The sequence below is a fragment of the Alligator sinensis genome, unplaced genomic scaffold (genome assembly GCF_000455745.1).
Source record: "Alligator sinensis unplaced genomic scaffold, ASM45574v1 scaffold250_1, whole genome shotgun sequence".
Lineage (NCBI taxonomy): Eukaryota > Metazoa > Chordata > Crocodylia > Alligatoridae > Alligator > Alligator sinensis.
Window position 1 is genome coordinate 2,671,534 of NW_005841888.1, and position 21,771 is coordinate 2,693,304.

Below are 21,771 nucleotides of genomic sequence, written 5' to 3' on the forward strand. Positions count from 1 at the left end.
TCTTTCTCCCCCTCCGACCCTGACTGTAGAACCGTGAGCCCCTCACCCCAGGATAGGCACCCACCCCCAACTCTGCTAAGCCCTCCTGGACCTGCCAACCCTCCCCCCACTCAATTCTGTCCACCCCTTCTTCCACCATGACTTACTTAGGTCAGGTTCCTGGTACATCTTCCAGCCCCAGCCACTATGTGCACACATTGGATCCAATCTATGATCACACAGCTAAAAGTAAGCTGCATTATTATAGGCTGGGTACAGCAAATGTATGCACATGCATGTATGCACAGACAGGGAAGAAGTGGTGGGGAATGTACTAGTAGATGGCAACTTGGGCAGCAGTGACCATGAGATGATTGAGTTCAGGATGCAGAGGAAAGCAGGGATGAGAATAAAGACCGTGGACTTCAGAGAAGCACACTTTGATTCACTCAGGGAACTCATGGGCAGGATCTCCTGGGAAGCCAGTCTGAGGGTGGGGAGGAGTCCAGGAGAGCTGGCTGTACTTGAAAGAAGCCTTATTGACAGTGCAGGAGCAAACCATCTCAATGTGCAGGAAGACCAGCAAGTAAGGCAGAAGACCAGCTTGGCTTAGCAGGGAACTCCTCAGTAAACTAAATCACAAAAAGGAAGCTTATAAAAAGTGGAAACTTGGACAAACAACTAGAGAGGAGTACCAAAGTATTGCTTGGAAATGCAGGGATGAAGTCAGAAAGGCCAAAGCACAATTGGAGTTGCAGATAGCAAGGGATATGAAGGGTAACAAGAAGGGTTTCTACAAGCATGTCAGCAACAAGAAGAGAATCAGGGAAAGTGTGGGTCCCTTACTGACTGGGGGAGGCAACCTTGTAACAAAGGATGCAGGAAACGCTGAAGGGCTCAATGTCTTTTTCATCTTGGTCTTCATAGGCAAGGTCAGCTCCAAGTCTACTGCACTGGGTAGCACTGTTTGGGGAGGAGGTTAGCAGCCAACAGTGGTGAAAGAACAGGTTGGGAACTATTTAAAAGCTGGACATATACAAGTCCATGGGGCCAGACAGGATGCATCCAAGGGTTCAGAGGGAGTTGGCTGATGTGATTGCAGAGCTGCTGGCCATTATCCTTGAAAACTCCTGGTGATTGGGAGAGGTCCTGGCAGATAGTAAAAGGGCAAAAATAGTGCCCACATTTAAGAAAGGGAAAAAGGAGTCTCCAAAGAACTACAGATCAGTCTCACCTCAGTGCTTGGAAAAATCATGGACCAGATCTATTTCTAAGCACTTGGAGGAGGAGAAGGTGATTAGGAACAGTCATCATGGATTGAACCAAGGGCAAGTCACAGGGACGATGCATAGGGGGTGCACATGACGGAGCACCCCTTGCAAAAAGGCACCTGCAACACTGTCAGCAACGCATGCGGGTGGTTGCTGCTCACCACCCCACCGCTGGCACTGCCGGTGGCATCTGGAGGCAGTCCACAATTTTCCCTGGCTGCCGCCACCACTGCCAGCAGTGCCTGTCACCAACCCCTGGTCAGTGCTTGCCACCACTGACAGTGCCAGCAGCATCTGCGGGAGCTCCCCGCTCACCGCTGCCAGGCTCCTGGCACTGCTGGCACAGCTGTGCCTCCCCAGCCACTGGGGGCATGCACCATTCACGGCAAGTCATGCCTGACCAACCTGATTGCCTTCTATGATGAGGTAACTGGCTCTATGGATGTGGGGAAACCAGTGGATGTGGTATACCTTGATTTTACCAAGGCTTTTGTTATGGTCTCCCATAACATTCTTGTAGGTGAGCTATGGAAGTATGGGCTAGATCGATGGACTGGGTAGCAGGGCACTTAAGGGTGCCTGCTACTTTAAGGATGAGGCTGTCTAGCCAGAGAGCTCTGCTCAGTCTGCAGAGCTCTCCAGCTGTGGGTTGCCAAGGTAACAGCCTAAGGAGGGAATAGGGAACACCTGCAGGAGTCACATGACCTGCTGGTGGCAGGGGTTTGGCCTAGATAAGATACGGGCTGAAGTCACCAAGGAGAAGCCCTGGCAGCCACCAGAGAGAGAGAGCTTCTGCAAGTGGAAGTGGTTGGAGAACTGATGCTGTCTGCTTTGTTCCCCAGTGCAGTGGGACCTGCCTAGGAACATCCCAGGTACTTAAGCTAGAAAAAATGCAGTAGAGAAGGTGCATAATATTTGTGTTGTAGATGATAGGCAAGTTACAGCCTGGAGGCTTTTGATTTGTGTTTCTGTTTACATCTGGAGGACCAGGATAAAGCTAAAAGGGGAGGTATGGAGGCCTCATTTTGTGCCCTAGAGCCAGAGGGGCTCAGGGATGGTAGAAATGATAAAGGGGATGGGACATGCTAAGGGGGAGGTTGATGGCATGGCTTAAACTCTTAATACTGGGATAGAAAAAGGGGTGGCCTCTTGCTTAAAGTGAACATATTTATTCCAACAAAGGCATGGCAGATGAGATAGGGGGCAAACTTCCCAGATAGTCAAGCAGGCCATGATAGTGACCGGTCCTATGAACCCTGCCTGTCACAGACTGTAAGGTGGATAGGAAACTGGCTTGGTGATCATTGGGCTCATAGGGTAGCAATCAATGGCTTGATGTCTAATTGCCAGCTGGTATCACGCGGTGTGCTCCAGGGGTTAGTTTTCTTCAATGTCCTCATCACTGACCTAGAAAATGAGATAGTGTGCACCCTCGGTAAGTCTGCAGATGACACCAAAGCGAGGGGGCTAGTAGATACACTGGTGGGTAAGGCTAGGATTCAGAGTGACCTAGACAAATTGGAGGCTTGGGCCAAAAGAAATCTCATGAGGTTCAATAAGGCCGAGTACAAAGCCCTGAACATAGGATGGAATAATTCCATGCACTGGTACAAGCTGGGGGCTGACTGGCTAGGCAGTAGCTCTGCAGAAAAGGAGCTGGGGTTACAGTGGACAAGAAGCTGAATATGAGACAACAGTGTGCCCTTTGTTCCAAGAAGGCTAATGGCAGACTGGGCTGCATTGGTAGGACTGTTGCCAGCAGATCAAGGGAAGTGATTATTCCCCTCTATTCAGCACTGGTGAGGCCACGTCTGGAGTACTGTGTTCGGTTTTGGGCCCTCCGGTACAGAAAGGATGTGGACAAATTGGAGAGAGTCCAGCAGAGGGCAACAAAAATGGTGAGGGGCCAGGGCATATGACTTATGAGGAGAGGCTGAGAGAACTGGGTGTATTTAGTCTGCAGAAGAGAAGACGGAGAGGTAGGACTGGGCGAAGCTTCAGTCCCTTATTCAATTCAGCCCGAATTGAATCAGAGGACCCTTTAATCTCTCCAGATTGAATCAGAACTCTACAAATTGATTCAGAGAGATTCAGAAAGATTTGGCGATTCAGACAGACACAGCTTTAAATGTTTTTTCTACATACCTCTAGGTAGTAGGCAGCTCATGAGCGCTACGATGTTGAGGTGCATGGAGTGTCCCTCAGGAGTACGGGGGCTCCCCAGTGTGCTCAGCAGAAGACCTGGAAGTGGACCACAAACATTTCCAGTCCACTTCCAGGTCCACCGGGGAGTGCACTGGCCTCCCCCCCACCCCCATTCTCCCCTGGCTCAGCAACTGGTGCCTCTTGAGTCTGGGAGGGGGTGGGGGGCACAGCATGCTCCCCAATGGACCCAGAAGTGGACTAGAAGTACTTCTGGTCCACTTTCAGGTTCACTGCTGAGCATGTGGAGGGCCCCCCTGCACTCCTGTGGGACTTTCCGTGTGCCCCAACATCACAGCATTCACAAGCCATGCTGCTACCTCGAGGTATATAGAAAAAACTTTTAAAGCTGTGTCTATGTCTGAATCACTGATTCTCTGCATCGGCATTGAATCTTTAGATTTGGATTCGGCCGAATCAAATTAGGGACAGTGATCTGAATCAATTAATCAAATCACCATCCCTGATTTGGGCTGAATTCAAATCCAAATTGAATAGGGCCCAGTTCACACACCCCTACTGAGAGGGGATTTGATAACAGCCTTTAACTACCTGAAGATTGGTACCAAAGACGATGGAACTAGTCTGTTCTCAGTGGTAGCAGATGACAAAACAAGGAGCAATGATCTCAAGATGCAGCAAGAGAAGTTTAGGTTAGATATTAGGAAGAACTTTATCATTAGGATGGTAGTAAAACACTGGAAGAGGTTACCCAGAAAGCTAGTGGACTCTCCATCCTTGGAGGTTTTTAAGACCCAGCTAGACAAAGCTTTGACTGGGATGATCTAGTTGGGTGTGGTCCTGCTTTGAGAAAAGGGTTGGACTAAATGACCTCCTGAGGTCCCTTCCAACTCTAATTTTCTATGATTGTACCCAGAAAGAGAAGCTAGTACTTGTTCACTAAGTGGATACCCCAGCACCTAAATTAAAAAATTCTCAGGCTCTGTAGAACACATGGACCATTCCTCTACTGCAGAGCTTCTACCTCTTCCCATAAGGGGATTGCTGAAATTGAGAGTTTAAATCTGTGGATGCATTGAAGAAGATTATTTCCAGTGTGTTTTCCTATGTAAGGTGAGGAAATAGCCACTGCAATATGCAAATAGCTTGGGCTCTTGTTCTGAATGGAATCATGTTTATACTGTGTTTACTGACAGTCATAAAACTATTCCGTCTTTGGGGAGTATACTGCGAATCCCAACACATGCAGAGGGTTAGTAAGGGTCCAGCTAGCCATCTGTACAGCAGTATAATTTGATAGTTAAACAAGGAATGGGATTGGCATTAAATATAGAGGCAGGTGTTCCTCCACTTAGGAGTGCTTCTAGAAAGCAAACGGTTGAAAAGAAATTGGGAAATTATGTCGAGCTACAAAATATGACAATGGCAAGGTGAAGTACAGGAAAGATGAATGTTGCCTAGTTAAAATAGTCATTTCCTAGGTAGCTGCTGACACGTGCTATAGGGCTTAAACTGACACTGGTTTTCTGACAGCATAGCCTAATGTGAAATCAGTGTGGAACCATAAAGCAATAGTGACTCAGATTCATAATACTTGTGTTACTTTTAAATGTCAAATGTGCCTGATAAATCTCTGAAATATTTTACACAGCGTGTAACTTAAGAAAATCAAACATACTGCTCTCCTCAAATCAAACTAATTAATATGATAAAAGAAAAATAAATTGAACCTTACAACTCCATTCCTCTTTCAGGTGAAGGCCAGAGAAAACACTGGGGGCTGTAATAATCAAAAATTCAGATTTTGTTAGGCTGACAGGGAAAGCAAATTGCAGGGTTGAGCCCTGGGCTGAGAATGGGCCTCTGTCAGAAGCCCCCAAACATTTCAGGGTGAGGTCTGTTCAGGTATGGTCTTGTGTACAGTTGGAAAAGTTTCAATAAGGGAATATTTCAAAGGGGGAGCACCTGTTACCTTCTAGTTATCATGTGTGGACAAGCCATGAAAAATACAAATGTAGTAAAACTGCTTCAGCTTTAGCATTGGCTGGAGTGAGACAGTGTTAAAGTTGGAGCAGTTTTCTATGTCTGTATCCTTTGTCCACATGTAACAATTAAAATGTAACAGCCGCTGTTCCTTTGAAATATTCCTCTTCGTAATGGCTCCAAATGTGCTTATTTGGAACCATTCCAAATCGCCCTTAGTGGTGATTTCACTTGCTGTGAGGAAAAGAGGGAACGACACTGTTTTGTAGGGCTGTGTGAAGCTTCAGGTGCTGATTCAATTCGGAGGAGATTTAGCTCGATTTGGCAGCCGAATCTCTGAATCCAATTTGAATCAGGAGACCAATAAAAAGGTCCAAATTGATTTGAAGCCATGTTCATGAATCGGGGAACCGAAAACCCCCTTAAGTGGACCTAACTAATGAAGTCCTGGTAGAATCTCTTTAATGCAATGTAACAGCTATCCCAGCCAGGCCTTCAGGATCTCTGCTGATCTATCTCTGTCTTATCTGTATTAGATTCAGCCTGTTCCCTTTCATCCCAGTAACAGGCTTGGCTAGACACTGGGAACACCGTACGATCTAGGTTTTTGACTCGTGTTAAACAGGAATTGTGACTGAAGAGACCTGGTGAAGAAATTAAACCTTGCTTTCCATTGTTAATCTATGCCACCCCCACATCTCACCTTGCTCGGTATAGTTACTTGTATTTATAAATACAATTCTAAACAAGGTAGCTGAGCAATAGCAATTCACTTCTGAAAGGAAAGCAAAGAAAATACACTTTCTTATTCCTTTTTCCTTTTCTTCCCTGTTTTGACATCCTGTAGCTTTCTCTTCCCCATCCTCTCCCTGTGTTGTTCTAGCCACATATTGTATTATCTGTATAGAAATACACATGCCTCAGGGTGGGCTACAAGTTTGTAAAGACCATTCAGACTTACAGTATGAAGATAAAGCAGTGGTGTGAGCCAGATAAAAGGAAAGGAAGCAAATGGAGCGGGGGTACGTTAGTGATGTATTTCACTTATGCTCCTTATTTCATTGCCTATTTCTGACAATCACGCCATAGGTCTGTATAGCCATACTGAGTACTTGCAGAGCATTATAAATACAGCCGTGTCTCCCTTTTGATCTGTTTTTCCATGATACGTGTTCCAATGGTGGCTAAGTACCATAGATTCCAGAATTGTTGTTATCTTGGTTATGACCTATATCATTAGTTCAGGCTCTATTTATCTTTCTCTTTTTTTTTCTATTTTTCTCATGACGTATGTCTTCAGGGTGGATATTGTCACCTGAAATAGTATTGCCTCAAATATATCCTTATACGGTGCTTATCCACACACCAGGGGGTTCATTCTCCCTACATTGAAATGGTAGGTTTTGAATTGTGTCGATTTAAAAACCCACTGTTTCAATTTACGGACTTCAGGTACTGTGAAGGAACATTGATGGCCCGGTCAACTCACGCTGCCACAGGCAAGCTCTGCCAAAGAAAAAAGAATAAAAAGCAGTGTGGGGCCCGATTTCCACACTTCCCGCCCCCTCCCCGAGCCTGCTCACCTCTCCCATGGACTACAGAGATTTTAAGAAGCATAAAATTTAAGGCACGTCATGTTCATGTCAAGTCATTGTATATCTACTTAAGTAAGGTGAAAGATTTCAGTGTAAGCACTCAGTGATTTCTTCCCAGGTCTCCAATAGACACTTGAACTTTAATCGGTGGCCATGAAATTTATCCAGACAACTGACAATGTGCTTACTGATCTCTGCTCATACCACTGAAGCAGATCACATCACTGTGTTTCTGTTTGTCAGCTTTCCTTTTCTTTTAAATGCCTTGTGTTTTCAACTCTCACCTGCTCAAAGGTATAATTTACTCCAGTTGAAAACAGTCTGCAAGTGAAAGGCTAAATCCTAGTAATATATCTCCTTTGATTCAAATGATCCTTCTGACATACTTTTCTATGCTGTATAGAATTAGGACTTGAATAAATTAGAATACTTAAAATGTGTTTGCTACAAGTGATAAACATCCCAAATTATTATTTACAAGAGTGTTTGAGGCTGAAAATGACAATTGTACTACCCAGATTTGAAATCTGTGCAAAATCATGCATGTGACAAATTATCCTCTCAGACAAAACAATTCAAATAAGGAAGAAGAAGAATTCATTCCAAAAGTCTGATTAAACACTTTCAGTTAAATATGCTTTATGGTTAAGTATGAAAGCTATACATTATTGGCACTTCTTAAAATTATTATATGCTTAAAATCTGTTTCAAACAAATACAATACTATTCATATCTGTCTTATTGAATTACTCAGTAATTTTTTTGCCATGCTTGAGGCAAAATGTTGCTGCACTATTTATGGGATCTGTTGTGCTTACCCAGACCACTCAGCCTCCCAGGATTTTCACTAATAGTTTTAACTGTGTCAGGATTGCAGAATCTAGCTGTGTGGGATTTCTAGCATCAAGGACTGCAGTAGTGCTCCAAGTCTGGCACTTAGCCATCTTGAGCTTTCAGACTGTCAATGGACTTGGGACCAGCAAAGAACATGTACCTTTATTATTATTATTCTGGAGAGTGAGGGCCAGGAGTTGGAGGGAGAGAGTAATGTTCCAAAATATGTATTGTCAAAATCTTCTTTGCCTATAAGGAAATTCTGAATAATTTTGAACAGAATTTCCAAACCTTCATCTGCAATGTGAAGCCAAACCTTGAGCCTGAGAAACCTTGTCACTGTGCACCTACCTTCTGATTTCTGTTTTACTGAATCAGTACCATCAAGTACAGTGCAGATTGCTGGATAGTGGCTTATGATGTATATTAGACTTCAGAGTTCAATTAGTCTATTTTATGTTTGTTAATTTGTAAAAGGAATACATGGCCCAAGGTTTTTTTGAAAGTTTCTTCATGTTTTTATTGCTGAAAAATATAACCCCAGAATAATTTGGGGCCTAGTACTTTTTAAACTAATGGCAAAGTAGAGTGACCTGTTCTTGAACCTTTTGCTTGTGGAAGTTCCTAGAATAAAGACTTTTCTTTTATCAAAGAGAGAGAGCTGGATGTGAATTCCCAGAGACTGAGTCATTCAGGGGCTCAGCTCTACAAAGTGCTAAACATTTTGGCTTCACCCAAAAAAAACACAAAACAAATCTAATCATGTGAATTGTCTCACTGAATTCAACTACTAATTGCATATGCAAGTGCTCAGTACCATTTCTTAGAAGTGGAATTACTTTATATACATATATCCATGCAAAAGCTATCATTGAATGATAAAATGTTCTCTATACTGACTTGATTTAGCTGTCTGAGGTATATTCGCCTGAGTCAAATCTCAAAGTAGTTTGAAACTAGTACATGTGAGATCAGGACCATTTTAATACTTCTACTGCTTGTTTCCTCTTGCCAAAATTTGCAACCTAGTCACTGAGATCAGCCACTTAAGTTAAAGTTTACTGGACAAAATTTACCTTTTAGTATTGGGCATATTACAGAAATTAGATACATGATGATAAGTAAGATGTGAAGACAATCATTTAAAGTGCTTTACCTTTTATCCTCACAAAGTAAAGATTGGTTACAGTGTCATAAAATAGCCCTGTAAACAATTATAGGAATGTTCTGTGAAAATTGGTTTCTGAAAAGTAGTAAGGATTTTGTCCATTAAGACAAAATGTAATTGTGTACTATCTGAACATTTTACAGTTCCATCCATATAATACTTTTTCTCTTATAACTAAAGAGAATTGGCTTTTTGCGAGACTATTACACTTTGCCTTGAGTTAAAGGAAACCAGTTTACTTTTTTTTATCCTGTTAGTTACCAGCAAGTGCAGTTTAATTGGCCCTGAAGGGAGCTTTTAGTTGTTTCCTAAAAAATAATTGGCTGACTCCCTTGTACAATCCACTTTACAAATTGCTGTTGCTTGAAAGGATGTTAAAGAAAATTGGTGTATAAATAAAATGATCATTTACCCAGTATCAGTTCATGAGTCCAACTTGCAACATTTCTATGCAGCTGGACAAATACTCCAGAACAATGAAAGTGAGTTATGCTATTTATTATAATTGGTCAGTGGGTCAAGTTTAGCCCTCCTATGTAATGATCAGAATTTACTATCTTCAAAATTTTCAATATGATTTATAATGTTTGGGTTATCAATATAGAGCTATGGGATGACTTGGTATCACAAAATACAACACCATGCTGGCTACTGATTGCTACTATTTTTAGTAAAATTGGAGCACCCAAAAGCCCCAAAAGGTTAGCCTTTGTAATTAGGGCTGAGGAAATGTGGAAGATTGCTAGTTTATCCTTTCCAGACTATGTGAAGAAATACATGTCAGTTCCGCTATCTGTGTCTGTCTCTGCTATCTGTGTCAGTCAAGCACCTTTCACAAGTATATAATTTAGATTAAAAAAAGAAGTAATTTCTGTAAGTGAGCTGGGCAAATGAAATAACTTCACAGCTAAATTGCTCCAGAGCTTAATTTTAGTGGGAAGTGGTTTCTAAAAATATGAATTATTTCTCAGGAAACTGAGCATAAACAAGTAAAGTGAGAGATTCAGCAAGATAGTTCAATAATTTTCTATACTTTAAACTGTCGGCATAAGGGACTGACTTTGTTTCAAACTATATTTTGTGTGTGTTTGTGTTTGTAACCAGGACTTTATGCTGTAAAAGAGTCTATCACAGTGGGTGGTTGCTCTCAGAAGCCATAGATGTGTGCCTTCCTCTTTTTTTTTTTTTGTTCTTTCATATATTAGATCAGTTGTTCAAGATTTCTAACAAATTAACTATTTTTGTATAAAAGTCTAGAACATTGGAGTTTATTATGCCAGGGTGACCCCTTCTTTCCCTCTCTCCCCTTTGTGTACTTGCTGTCTGACAAGCTTGTGAATAATATATGTGTGAGAAGAGCTAGGAGCTGTCATCTGGCACAAGATAATGGCTTATTCTGTGGATTCTAATTACTAATTATTCTAATTATTAGTTTGGGTTTAGACTGCAGCTTCATGAGAATTCAGGTTTGGCTCCTACACATCTCTAATACTATGGCTTCCCAGTGGATGTTAATTTAGTGGCAAAACTGGAATCTGACAAATGTTATCATGGATCTCAAAAATTGTGTACCCTGATAGGGATCAGAGGACTCCACATTTCCCAGGTCCATGGGCCCTGGTATGGAACTGGCATGCATGCAGCCAGGGAGCTCCCCAGCTGCTGCAGGCACCCTGGCATGGGAGCATAGTTTTGCAATGAATGGGTGCCACACAATTTCCATCCTATAGAATTTATCTGGGATGGGCTATTGAAAGGGAAAATATATAACATGTATACATCTTAGAAAAAAATGCAAAGATGGTCAAGGTGACAATTTTATAACAATGTAATTTCAGGTACACAAAACTGTAATACAAAATGTATATGTAAAAGAGCATCATAGCGATGAAAAGAGATATGCTATATATAATATTTAAGTAAAAAACTATAAACATTTTAAAATGTTAAAATAGTGATATAGACTATATGTAAATATTTTATACAGTGTTTCACTTTACTACATACTGTATTACCAGTAAACAAATTTTATATTATCTAATACATTTGAAGTCCATACAATACTAATACAGTGATTATTGGCCTTAATTTTTTTGGATTCCTTCTAGTAGAAGAGAATAGTTAGAATATAATTATTTTTATATGCCCCTGAAAGGTGTTAAACATGGTTTTACTTTTCTTTGTAAATAAAGTAATAGTTGTACTCCATGATAACTTTTATGAGCATTTTCTACCTTAAAAAACATATTTATTATGCTAATAGATACAGGTGTATTCAAGCTAAAAATTAGACTGGAACAGCATTAGTGTAAAATAACCCTAAATATCTCAAATGTCTAAAAAGCCTTTTATTAGTAGATGTGAATCACTATATATCAAAACATCTTTGTACTTGTCAAAGTATATTTTGATAATATTACAAGAAAACTAAGTTTACATATTACTCAGCTTCTGCTGTTCCTTTTGTTCTCTGTTAGCAAGCTAGAATTGTAACATTTTATTCATAACATTAATAGATCTTTTAGAGATTAATTTGTCTAACCTATATTCCCCCTCTTCCTGGTTCTCTTTCAGATAGCAGTTCTGTGGATGAAAAGGTTTAAGATCACATATTTCCATAAGGGGTCATGTATTTTGTTGATGTTTGTTTGTGACTTATTTGATGTTTGGTTCCTTCATTTTAGTTGTGAAATGTGCATGTTTCCTGGCTTTCCATTCTTTTGTTCTCCTTTGAGTGTATTCCAAATGTGTTGCATTTATAAACAGGATAACCCTCACTGTTGTGCTTATCATAATTGCCAACACAGGGGTCTGCTACTGTCAAACATGATATCTGGATTTTTGCCTCTAACTAATTATCATCTATACTGCATACACTCTAGGATTTAAAGGGCAGCAATATTTGAGAAGCAACATCTGGTATCTTCTCCTGGGTTTTACCAGTGTTTTTTACTAAATGCTGAATGCTAATAAAATAAAAAATCACTATAGCTTTGGCCTGGAGCTGACCCTGCTTAACATTTTTCATAATAGGTGTTATGTATGATGCAGTTGAATCCAGGATGCATTGACCAACTGAGTAACTGTGCTTTTCATTCTTCATTAAAGGCTCGAATAGTAAGTGGAAGTTCTTTGGATGCTTCCAAACTTTATGCAATCCAGGCATTTGGTGGGTAAGTACTTTTGTAACCATAAATTTTGTTATACATACAATTTGGTTTCATAATATTATTCTTAGTTTTACTCTTTGAAGCTTGCTCTTGTGATCAAATATTGTGAGAAAATATAATTGCTGTAACAGGAACATGAAATAATATGTTTCACAAGTCCTCCCAAAGCAAAATAAATTGATTAAATAATCACTTGAATAAGTTCATAAAAAAATTAAAAACTATTATTTCAAATCTTTGCATACCAAATAAATGGCCTGAAGTTTTTGAAGCCATACGCTATATTTCAGTCATAAATCTGAAAGTTTACTGAAATGAAGTGACATTACAATATTTGAGTTCTAGATAATGAAAAATGTTTGTCACCTTGTTGATGAAGAAATTAACATGACAAAAGCCTATTCTTCTTGATTAATATTCTCGAATAATCTTGAATTCCAATCTAAGGATCAACTTCTATATTTTAAATCCTACTATCCATTTTCAAGTCAATACTCTCTCGTCAAAAAAACAATTTAATAGTAAGCTAATATGCATGCAGTATAACTGGTGGTTTAGGTGGTCAGAGTTTTCCATGATTATATTGTGCTTCAGGCTGAAAGTATCCAAAATATTCTACTTGCCATGTCTTTGATACCATTTTTCCATTCTTATTTCCCCTGCCCTCTTTTTCTGAAAACACAGGGTTAATTCAATTTCAGTATATTTCTTTAACATGTTTCCCAGACTTAGAATCATAGAAAGTTACGATTTGAAGGGACCTCAGGAGGTCATCTGGTCCAACCCCCTGCTCAAAGCAGGACCATCCCCAACTAAATCATCCCAGCCAAAGCTTCGTCTAGCCGGGTTAAGGAAACCTCCAAGGATGAAGCCTCCACCACCTGTCTGGGTAACTTGTTCCTCTGTTTTACTGCTCTCCTAGTGAGAAAATTCTTCCTAATATCTAACCTAAACTTCCCTTGCTGCAACGTGAGAGCAGCTGACTTGGGACTCTGCCTCCCCTACATTCCTTCCATTCACCAACCATAGGTGTCAAATGTTCTCTGGCCTTCTTCACTGCTCCAGGTCCTTGACCAGGCTTGCTCAGTGTGACCGCCGGGTCTCGAACACTCGGTCCTGTGCAGCCTTGGCTCAAGCCCTGGGTGGTGTACACCTTGCGGATTCCCGCAAATTGCCGAGTAGGTGTTCCCTCCGTGGGTAGTCTTCCCCTATGTGGCCTGCCACAACTTTGAATGTTCCTCAGTGGAAGGTTGACTACCCGGGGACCTTCTGTGGTATGCGGTCTACCCAACGGTCACCCACGTGGCTCCAACACCCCTACACCCCATCTTCATGCCACCTCGATGGATTGCTCGAACTTCGTGACCATGTGCCCCTTCTTACACCACTGGGGAGCCTCTCGAGTTCCTTCCTGTCCTGTGTGTCTGTCCCTAAGGCCAATTTCCTTACTACGCCATGGGTCGTCCATGCTCGGAGGTCTTGATCGTGGAACCTGTGTTCGACTAGGGTGCGTTCTTGCCTTAATACCTTGATCCAATACAAAACCCTACGGGCCTTATACCCTCTTTTCCTATCTCTATAATCCCCTCCTAACTCTCAACCTCTTCACACTGGGGAAACACAAAAGAAAAACATGAGAGAAAAACACAAGACAAACGCGTCTGACGTATCGCTAGGAACCAGAGTAACTCCCTCCCCCTGGTCCCCTGTGCCAGGGCACCGAGTACCGAGTTCCCTATGGTCTAGCTAAATGCCGGCCTTCGTTCAGCCTCGTGTACTCGTGGCCTCCTGCTCAGGTCATCTCTTCCCCCCCTTTCCACTTCCTCGGTGGGCCCGGTGTTGCCCCACTCCTCTCCCTTCCAGGATGTCCGAATTCAAGTGTCTTGCCAGTCCCTGCCGTGTGACTGGCTATTTTTTCTGTTCAGGGTCAGTGCCCCATTTTTCTGTGGTCCTTCCTGCTGCTCCTTCTGGGATTCTCCTGGCAGGGAGATTCCTCCTCCTCCCCACTGTTCCCAATACTCCCACCTGTTGTGGTGAGGGTCTTCACATGCCCTTCGCTGCTTCCCCTGGTGCTGTTGCCCTCGCCAGTTGCAGGGGCTGCTTCTGGCTTGCCTCCGGAATTGTTGGTTTGTTCCCCACCGCTGTTGCCACTGCTGGTGTCTGGAGCCTCCTCTGGCTCCTCCTCCACTGCTTCTTCCTCCTTGGGAGAATCCCGGCGTGGGTTTGACGTCCCCACACTCCCCAGGTCTGCTCTCCACCCTCCCTTTCCTCCTCTGCCAGCCATTTTTATTGCTGTCAGCCGGCGATTGCCAGTGATGTCATCGGCTGGTCCCAGCTGAATAAAGATGCGGCTAGCAAGCCACGTGGGTTTCTCTGTCTGTTCCCGCTGCGTTGCAGCTCCTGCTGAGGGTAAGTAGTTTTTCCATGTTTTTACTTCTTTGTGTGTTTGTTTCTCTTTCTCCTGTCCCTTCTGCCTCCCATAACTTTCTTTTCTTGTTCAGGGTCCTTCCCCCCGTTCTCTCCCGGGACACTCAGAAATGGCTTTGCTGCCGGGCTCCACCTGCCTTGTGCTAGCTTCCCAGCTTCCACCCAGTGCCTTTTCAACCCTGTGCAGTGGCACACAGGGCTGACATCATCATCTGTGTGCTGCCCAGCCAAATGGCCAGTGTGCTTATAAAGTGGCAGAGCTGTGCCATGCATCATGTCAGCCTGAGTTCTCTTGCTGCCACAAGTAAGTTTCTTGGGTCCCTCGCTGATCCCTGTCCATCTTCCTCCACTCCCAGCAAGTCCTTTGGAGGGCTGGGTGATCATGCCCAGCCCTCGTTGACACGCTGCTATTAAGTCCCCTCTCAGTCTCCTCTTGTCTAGACTAAATAAGCCCAGTTCCCTCAGTCTTTCTTCATAAGTCATATTCCCCAGCCCCCTCATCATTTTTGTCACCCTCCACTGGACTCTCTCCAATTTGTCCACATCCTTTCTGTAGTGGGGGGCCCAAAACTGAATATAGTACTCCAGATGTAGCCTCACCAGTGCTGAATAGAAAGGAATAATCACTTCCTTTGACCCACTGGCAACACACCTACCAATGCAGCCCAGTATGCCATTAGCCTTCTTGGCAACAAGGACACACTGTTTGCTCATATTCAGCTTATTCTGCTCTGTAACCCACAGGTTCCTTTCTGCAGAGCTGCTGCCTACTCAGTCAGCCCCCAGTCTGTACTGGTCCATGGGATTGTTCTGTCCTAAGTGCAGGACTTTGCACTTGGCCTTGCTGAACCTCCTGAGATTTCTTTTGGTCGAATCCTCCAATTTGGCTACGTCACTCTGAATCCTAACCCTACTCTACAGCCTGTCTACTACTCCCCTAAGCTTGGTGTTGAACTTGCAAACTTGCTGAGGGAACACACTATGCCATCTTCCGGTCATTAATGAAGACGTTGAACAAAACCAGCCACAGGACTGACCCCTGGCTGCCAACTAGACATTGAGCAATTGATTACTACTCTCTGAGCCAGATGCACCAGCCAGTTTTCTATCTACCTTGTAGTCCATTAATCCAGTCCATACTTTCTTAGCTTGCCTGCGAGAATGTTGTGGGAGACCATATCAAAAGCCTTGATAAAATCAAGTATAACACATTCACTGGTGTCCCCGCATCCACAGAGCCAGTCAGGTTGGTCAGGCATGACTTGTCCCTAGTGAATCCATGCTGACTGTTCCTAATCACCTTCTTCTCCTCCAAGTGCTTAGAAACAGATTCCTTGAGGATCTGCTCCATGACTTTTCCAAAGACTGAGGTAAGGCTGACTGGTCTGTAGTTCCCTAGATCCTCCTTCCTTTTCTTAAATATGGGCACTGTTTGCCCTTTTCCAGTCATCTGGGACCTCTCCTGATCACTATGAGTTTTCATAGATGATGGCCAATGGCTCAGCAATCACATCAGCCAACTCTTAGCACCCTTGGGTGTATCCCATCTGGTTCCATGGACTTGTACATGTTCAGCTTTTCTAAGTAGTCCCTCATCTGTTTTTTCAGCACTGAGGACTGCTCACCTCCTCCCCAAACTGTGCTGCTCGTTGCAGTAGTCTGGGAGCTGACCATGCCTGTGAAGACTCAGGCAAAAAAAGAAATTGAGCACTTCAGCCTTTTCTGCATCCTCTCATTTGACCACAAGGTTGACTTCTGAAGGAGGATAACAGTAAGAGGTATAGTAGAGATAATATTTCCTGTTAGATAACTCTACACTATAAGGAGACTGCCCAGTTTTGAATTAGGTAACTCCTGTATTGTTTGCCATACATAGAAGTTTTCCCTCTTTGGCAGATAGTAATGTCCATTAAGAAAACAAAACAAAACCAAAAAAAAGATCATAGAAGGTTTTGAAAGCTTTTTCTTCTTGAGCGTAGTTTTAGAAATGCAAATCATTTTTAAAAAAGAAATATTAAGCATCATTGTTATCTTGGCTTTTAACTTTGCAATAAAATAACTATACATTTCTATTGGTTCCTGATTCAGACAGTCAGATCCTTTTAATAGTTTAAGTGTATTATGATATAAAGTACATAATTCTATGGAAGTTTCCTCATAAGACAAGAAAGGTGAAATTTGTACCAAAACAGTAGATCAGCCCTGTTTTCTAATCATTAGAAATCGCAACGTTTCAGAAAATGCCATTCTATGGCATCTAAAATCTCTTTTGTGTGTGCTCTAGCAAAAGACAGGAAATAAATACTTGTATTTCTAAAAGCACATTTGGGGATCACTGAACAGAGTTAACTACAGAATTGTTCCAGCTAAGAACTGCTGAATACTAAGACCCTACTTTAGAATTTGGGCCAATTCCTTAGGGCCTTGTTATACCTTACTCTGTGAGCTGCACAAGTATTGATTGGTGTTAGTGCTAGCTTGCAGTTTGGAGCAGTCACACCCTTAGTCTGTAAACCTTCTCTGACTGTCCTCCACCTGCAGAGCTGTGACTTGCCACCAGAGGCCTGGTGAGCAGGTACAGAACTAGGAGCTAGGAGCTGTAGCTTTGGAGACTGTAAGCTATAACTGTAAGTTGCTGCTAGAGGGCTGGTCAGCCAGGACAGGCTTTTATCTCTGCTCTACAGGCCAGGATATAAGAGATCCTGGGATACTGGAGGACTTCAATTAGGGGAGCACATCTGTGGAGAGCTGAGTAGTGGGGATCAGAGATAATCCTGCCTTGGAGTGGCGTAATTTTAAGCCGCATAACAAATGCCTAAAATGACTTTAAAGTGCTAATGTGCAGACAATCCAGGGGTTAAGAGCTCTAGGAAATGCCCAGAATTACTGTATAACAAGGCCCTCAGACTCTCAAATGCATAGAGAGTAGTGTTACATTATCATAATTGGGAGGATCTTTTCTTCCAAGGACAAGGAATTCTTTTTAATTAAGCAAAATTAAGACACACTGAAGATAGAGTCAGGTAAGAGCTAAAAGTTCTCCATGCTAAAATTTTGAATCCCTTTCCTCTTATTTTTTGTTCAGATAAGATTTTACAAATTCTACTCTGCATTGGCTCTTTCCATCTCTTTAAAAACTTTCAAGAGGTAAAAGAAGATTTTAACTGCTCAGACTTTTCTTTTGACCAAAAGTCTGCTTCAGTCCAGTGACCTAGCAGCATGTTGGCTATGGAGGGACCCAAACAATATCTCTAAGCTTGTAAATGGTTTAGCACTCTCTAGACCTCCCCCAAATGACCCTGTTTCTAGATGCCAACCTCCAGTCCTAGAGCTCAAGCCAATCAATTCCAGACATGAAATCAAATTACTACATCTCCCTGAGGTTTCTGAACTTCCTCTTTTCTTACATGGCATGAAAACCCAAGAGCTAGTATGACTGACTCATGCCTTAACATGAATACATTTATTTTTCCCAGATCAAAATGCTTAGCAAACCACTCCCAAGGGTCCAGTATATTTCCTTGAGGTCGTTTTCCCCATAAAACCCAAGATATTTCTTGTACACCTCAGACTACTAGTATCCTCTCCAATACCTAACTGGCCAAGGACCGGGCCCCTGTTGTTCAAATACTCCCAAATTCACTAATACAACAAGAATCCTTTGTGGAATGCTTTGCCTGATTTGTATGTCCCCTTGAGTAAAACCCCTCTTTTCAAACCAAGTGGTTCTGTACCTATGCAAGATGATGGGAAGCCAGCAAGTGAGGTCTTTTAGCCTTGGCCCCATCACTTTTCCACTCCATATTTGATCCTTAGCAAACTAAATTGGTGAACATGTATGAGGCAGAGCCAGATCCTGGGTTTTGGAGGCCTTTGTGCAGTTTCTAATGTCTCTTATGACTATAAATAACAGGAAAGAAAAAAAAAAAACCCTAGAAACTCAGCTGGAATAAAAATGAGGTAGCTCAAATGAAACCAATGGAGCACTTCTTTGATTTATACCAGGTGGGGATCCAGCCACTCATTTCACTGAATCTACTGAATCCATTGGAAGATGGAAATCATTCAGCAAATGCTCTATTGTTTAGAACTCAAGCATGAAGTAGTTAGCTGGAATTCCCTTACTGAAAGAAAAGATCAGTGGGAAAGATAATCTTGGTTAACTGATTTGGGGAAGCACAGATTTCTTTTCTGATAATACCACTGCTCTAAGGTGCCATTCTGCAAGTAACAGATCTTACGGATCCAGAGGAGGTAGCCTATTTGTTGTCAGTGTCCAAAAGGCTTGTTGGAGGAGGAATAGAAAAGTGGACAAGGGAAGGTTGAAATATCTTATAACTTTTAGATATGTAAGTTTAGAGGGGTAGATGGAAAACGAGTTTTGTGTGAACAAGGTAAAAATGAATGTCAGCAAATAGGTCATCTATTCCAACCCTGTGCTCCAAGACAGCATAAACTGTCATCTAATCTCTGAACTTCAGGCAATTTTTTTCAGTGTCATTATTTAATGGAGGATGATTGATATATTTAAAGTGAGTCACAAAAACAGCAACATATTTAAACCTGATAAAAATGAATTGCTGCAGGGGAAAGAACTCCATTCACAAACCTTAAAATAATTGCCCAAATAAATCTTATGCTAAGAATATGTTTATGATAAGCATAAGCCTCATAAACTTCTGCTATGCTGGATGATCAGAGATACTTAGTTTCCTCATTCATTTACTCCTTATTACTTTAAATTTCCAGTACTGGACACCATCCTGCACCTACCTTTTGGATTCAGTTATCATCGTGTAGGTGGTAAATAATTGTTCCTTGTTATAACTGAACTACAATAAGGTTTTGCTCTGTTTCTATGGCTGGATATTATTGATAGTTTACCATGCACAAGAAAATTTGGATAAAAAAGGCTTTATTTTTGAGTTCTGGCTGGTCTGAGTCCTATAGTTCATAGAATCATGGAAAATTAGGGTTGGAAGGGGCCGCAGGAGGTCATCTAGTTCAACCCCCTGCTCAAAGCAGGACCATCCCCAACTAGATCATCCAAGACAGGGTTCTGGGTAACAATGTAAGACTCCAATCTCTCTAGGTAACCGGTTCCAGTGTTTTACTACTCTCCTGGTGAGAGTTTTTCCTAATATCTAACCTAAACTTCCCTTGCTGCAACTTGAGACCATTACTTCTTGTTCTGTCATCTGCTACCACTGAAAACAGTCCATCTTCATCTGCTTTGGAACCCCTTTCAGGTAGTTGAAGGCTGTTATTAAATCCCCCTTCGGTCTTCTCTTCTCCAGACTAAAGAAGCCCAGTTCCCTCAGTCTCTCCTCTGATCTTTGGAAGTGATCATTAGTGTTGGAATTCTTCCATCTGAAAGAGATTCAGCCTTACACAAGTTAAGAAAACTCCCAATGTATTGTAGATTTATATGGGTAGTCAAGGTATGATGGTTTTTACCAGTTCCCTTTGTATGTGTTGATTTGTTGTTTCATAGGAAGTGCTTGCAGACCTGTGCTGTTCAAACACCAGCTAACCTTGTAACTGGATCAATCCTTCAGTTTTGTTCCATTTCTTTATTTTAGTTGCTTCATTCTGTTTTTGAGGACATTATTCCATAATGAATTTGACATGAAAATAGTTATTAAAACAGTATTTTTTTCTCTGATCTATGCTCATGTAACCCTTGTGCTGGAACCTCCATTAAGTAAGCTTAGTTTCACTGAGAAATTTAAACCAGAGGAAAGTGTAGGCAGTAATTTGTACCTATAAATATTGTGAAGTTCACCACAGAGAAGTAGGTAGGTGGTCTACCTGCAACATCACAACCACTAAGAATTCGAGATGGAAATAAATCTCTTAAACTCATTCTTCTGCTAGCACAGAATTGCTCTGGAAATGCATTTTCTATCTTTTATTCCTAGCCTAACCTTAATTATTGCACTTTTCCCACTTATATTGAAAGACTATTCAACAATCTAACTCCCAGCCACTTAGAGAAGGTTTCCTTCATTAAAAGCTAGGTTTTCCTTTCTTTTAAAAAATGAAAAATAATGAGAGCGAGAGAAATGCAACTTCTACCACCTTTGGTACTTAGTAGAATACTGACTTCTATTTAATCATATTGCTCAATTATATTGTCTATAGTCCACAGAAAAAATGAGCCTGATTATTTTTAATTCATATTATTGGTTCATAGAAATAAGAAACATTTAAAACGATCTGCTAGATAGTTAACACATTGAAGCATAGAGTGTGACTAGGACTGAAGACTAAATATTGATTCATATGGCTTCAGAAAGCTCCATGGCCACAGCAGACTTTGAATTCTGTCTTATGTCTTGCCAGGCCTTAACTACTTGCAATGAGAATGTCTAAAAGATAGGTGTGCTAGTGCCATCAACTTTGTTGCTCTATTTTCCTTCCTACTTTCCTTGGTTTCTTCCCTCCTTCCTATTTCTACTCTGAAGAAATGTAAATTGTGCAGATCCTCAAATAGCATAAATCACTATAGTTTCACTGAAGTTAGATAGAGAGATATGTTGAACTTATATCAACTGTGGATCTGTCTAGTACTGCCTTGCAAACCTTCTATTTTGAACTGTCCATTTCAAAATCTATACATTATTGAAAAAATGCTTGGGACTTTCTGTCCTCTCATTCTATATATGCAAAATGTATACATTTGTTATAATTTCCAGGTATAGAATCTTATATTTGGAGGTCTGCCTTGAATTTGTCTCCCTCCCACTGCCTCAGCAAGGAAAATAAATCTGGGGGGATCAAGTAGAACCTCTTGCCCTCTTCCCCCACATCATCTTTCCCCTGAAGACCGCCCCCTTACTGACAGAACCTGCACCCACTGAGCACATGAAAGTGCTGGGCAAATTTGAAAATGCTGACTGTACTGTGTGTACCCATAGACTTTGTACATTCAGAACTGATGCATTTTGCCTTTTTTGAAACTGCTGCAAATTTTAGCACAGGCACTCCATAAACCCATTTTTATGCAGCACTTTTTTATACCTACTTATATATGGTACAAACTATGCACATTATTAGACCAAAGCCAAAAGGCTCATCATTTACCATATAGTTCACTGGGCTGGACCCAGCAGAGTCAGCAGCGTTTCAAACCACAGTGACCCCACAGCTCAGCACTGCTCGGTATGTGTGTGTATATT

General features: G+C 41.7%; 1 protein-coding gene across 2 annotated transcripts in view; it reads left to right on the forward strand.

The window, feature by feature from the left end:
* UNC13C (unc-13 homolog C) overlaps positions 1-21,771 on the forward strand; it is a 523,785-nt gene that overhangs the window by 56,800 nt on the left and 445,214 nt on the right. For both annotated transcript variants that reach the window (XM_006017955.1, XM_025197084.1), the window contains exons 2-3: positions 11,568-11,590; positions 12,102-12,166. In XM_006017955.1, the coding sequence (XP_006018017.1) occupies positions 11,568-11,590; positions 12,102-12,166 (88 nt within the window). The remainder of the gene's footprint in view (positions 1-11,567; positions 11,591-12,101; positions 12,167-21,771) is intronic.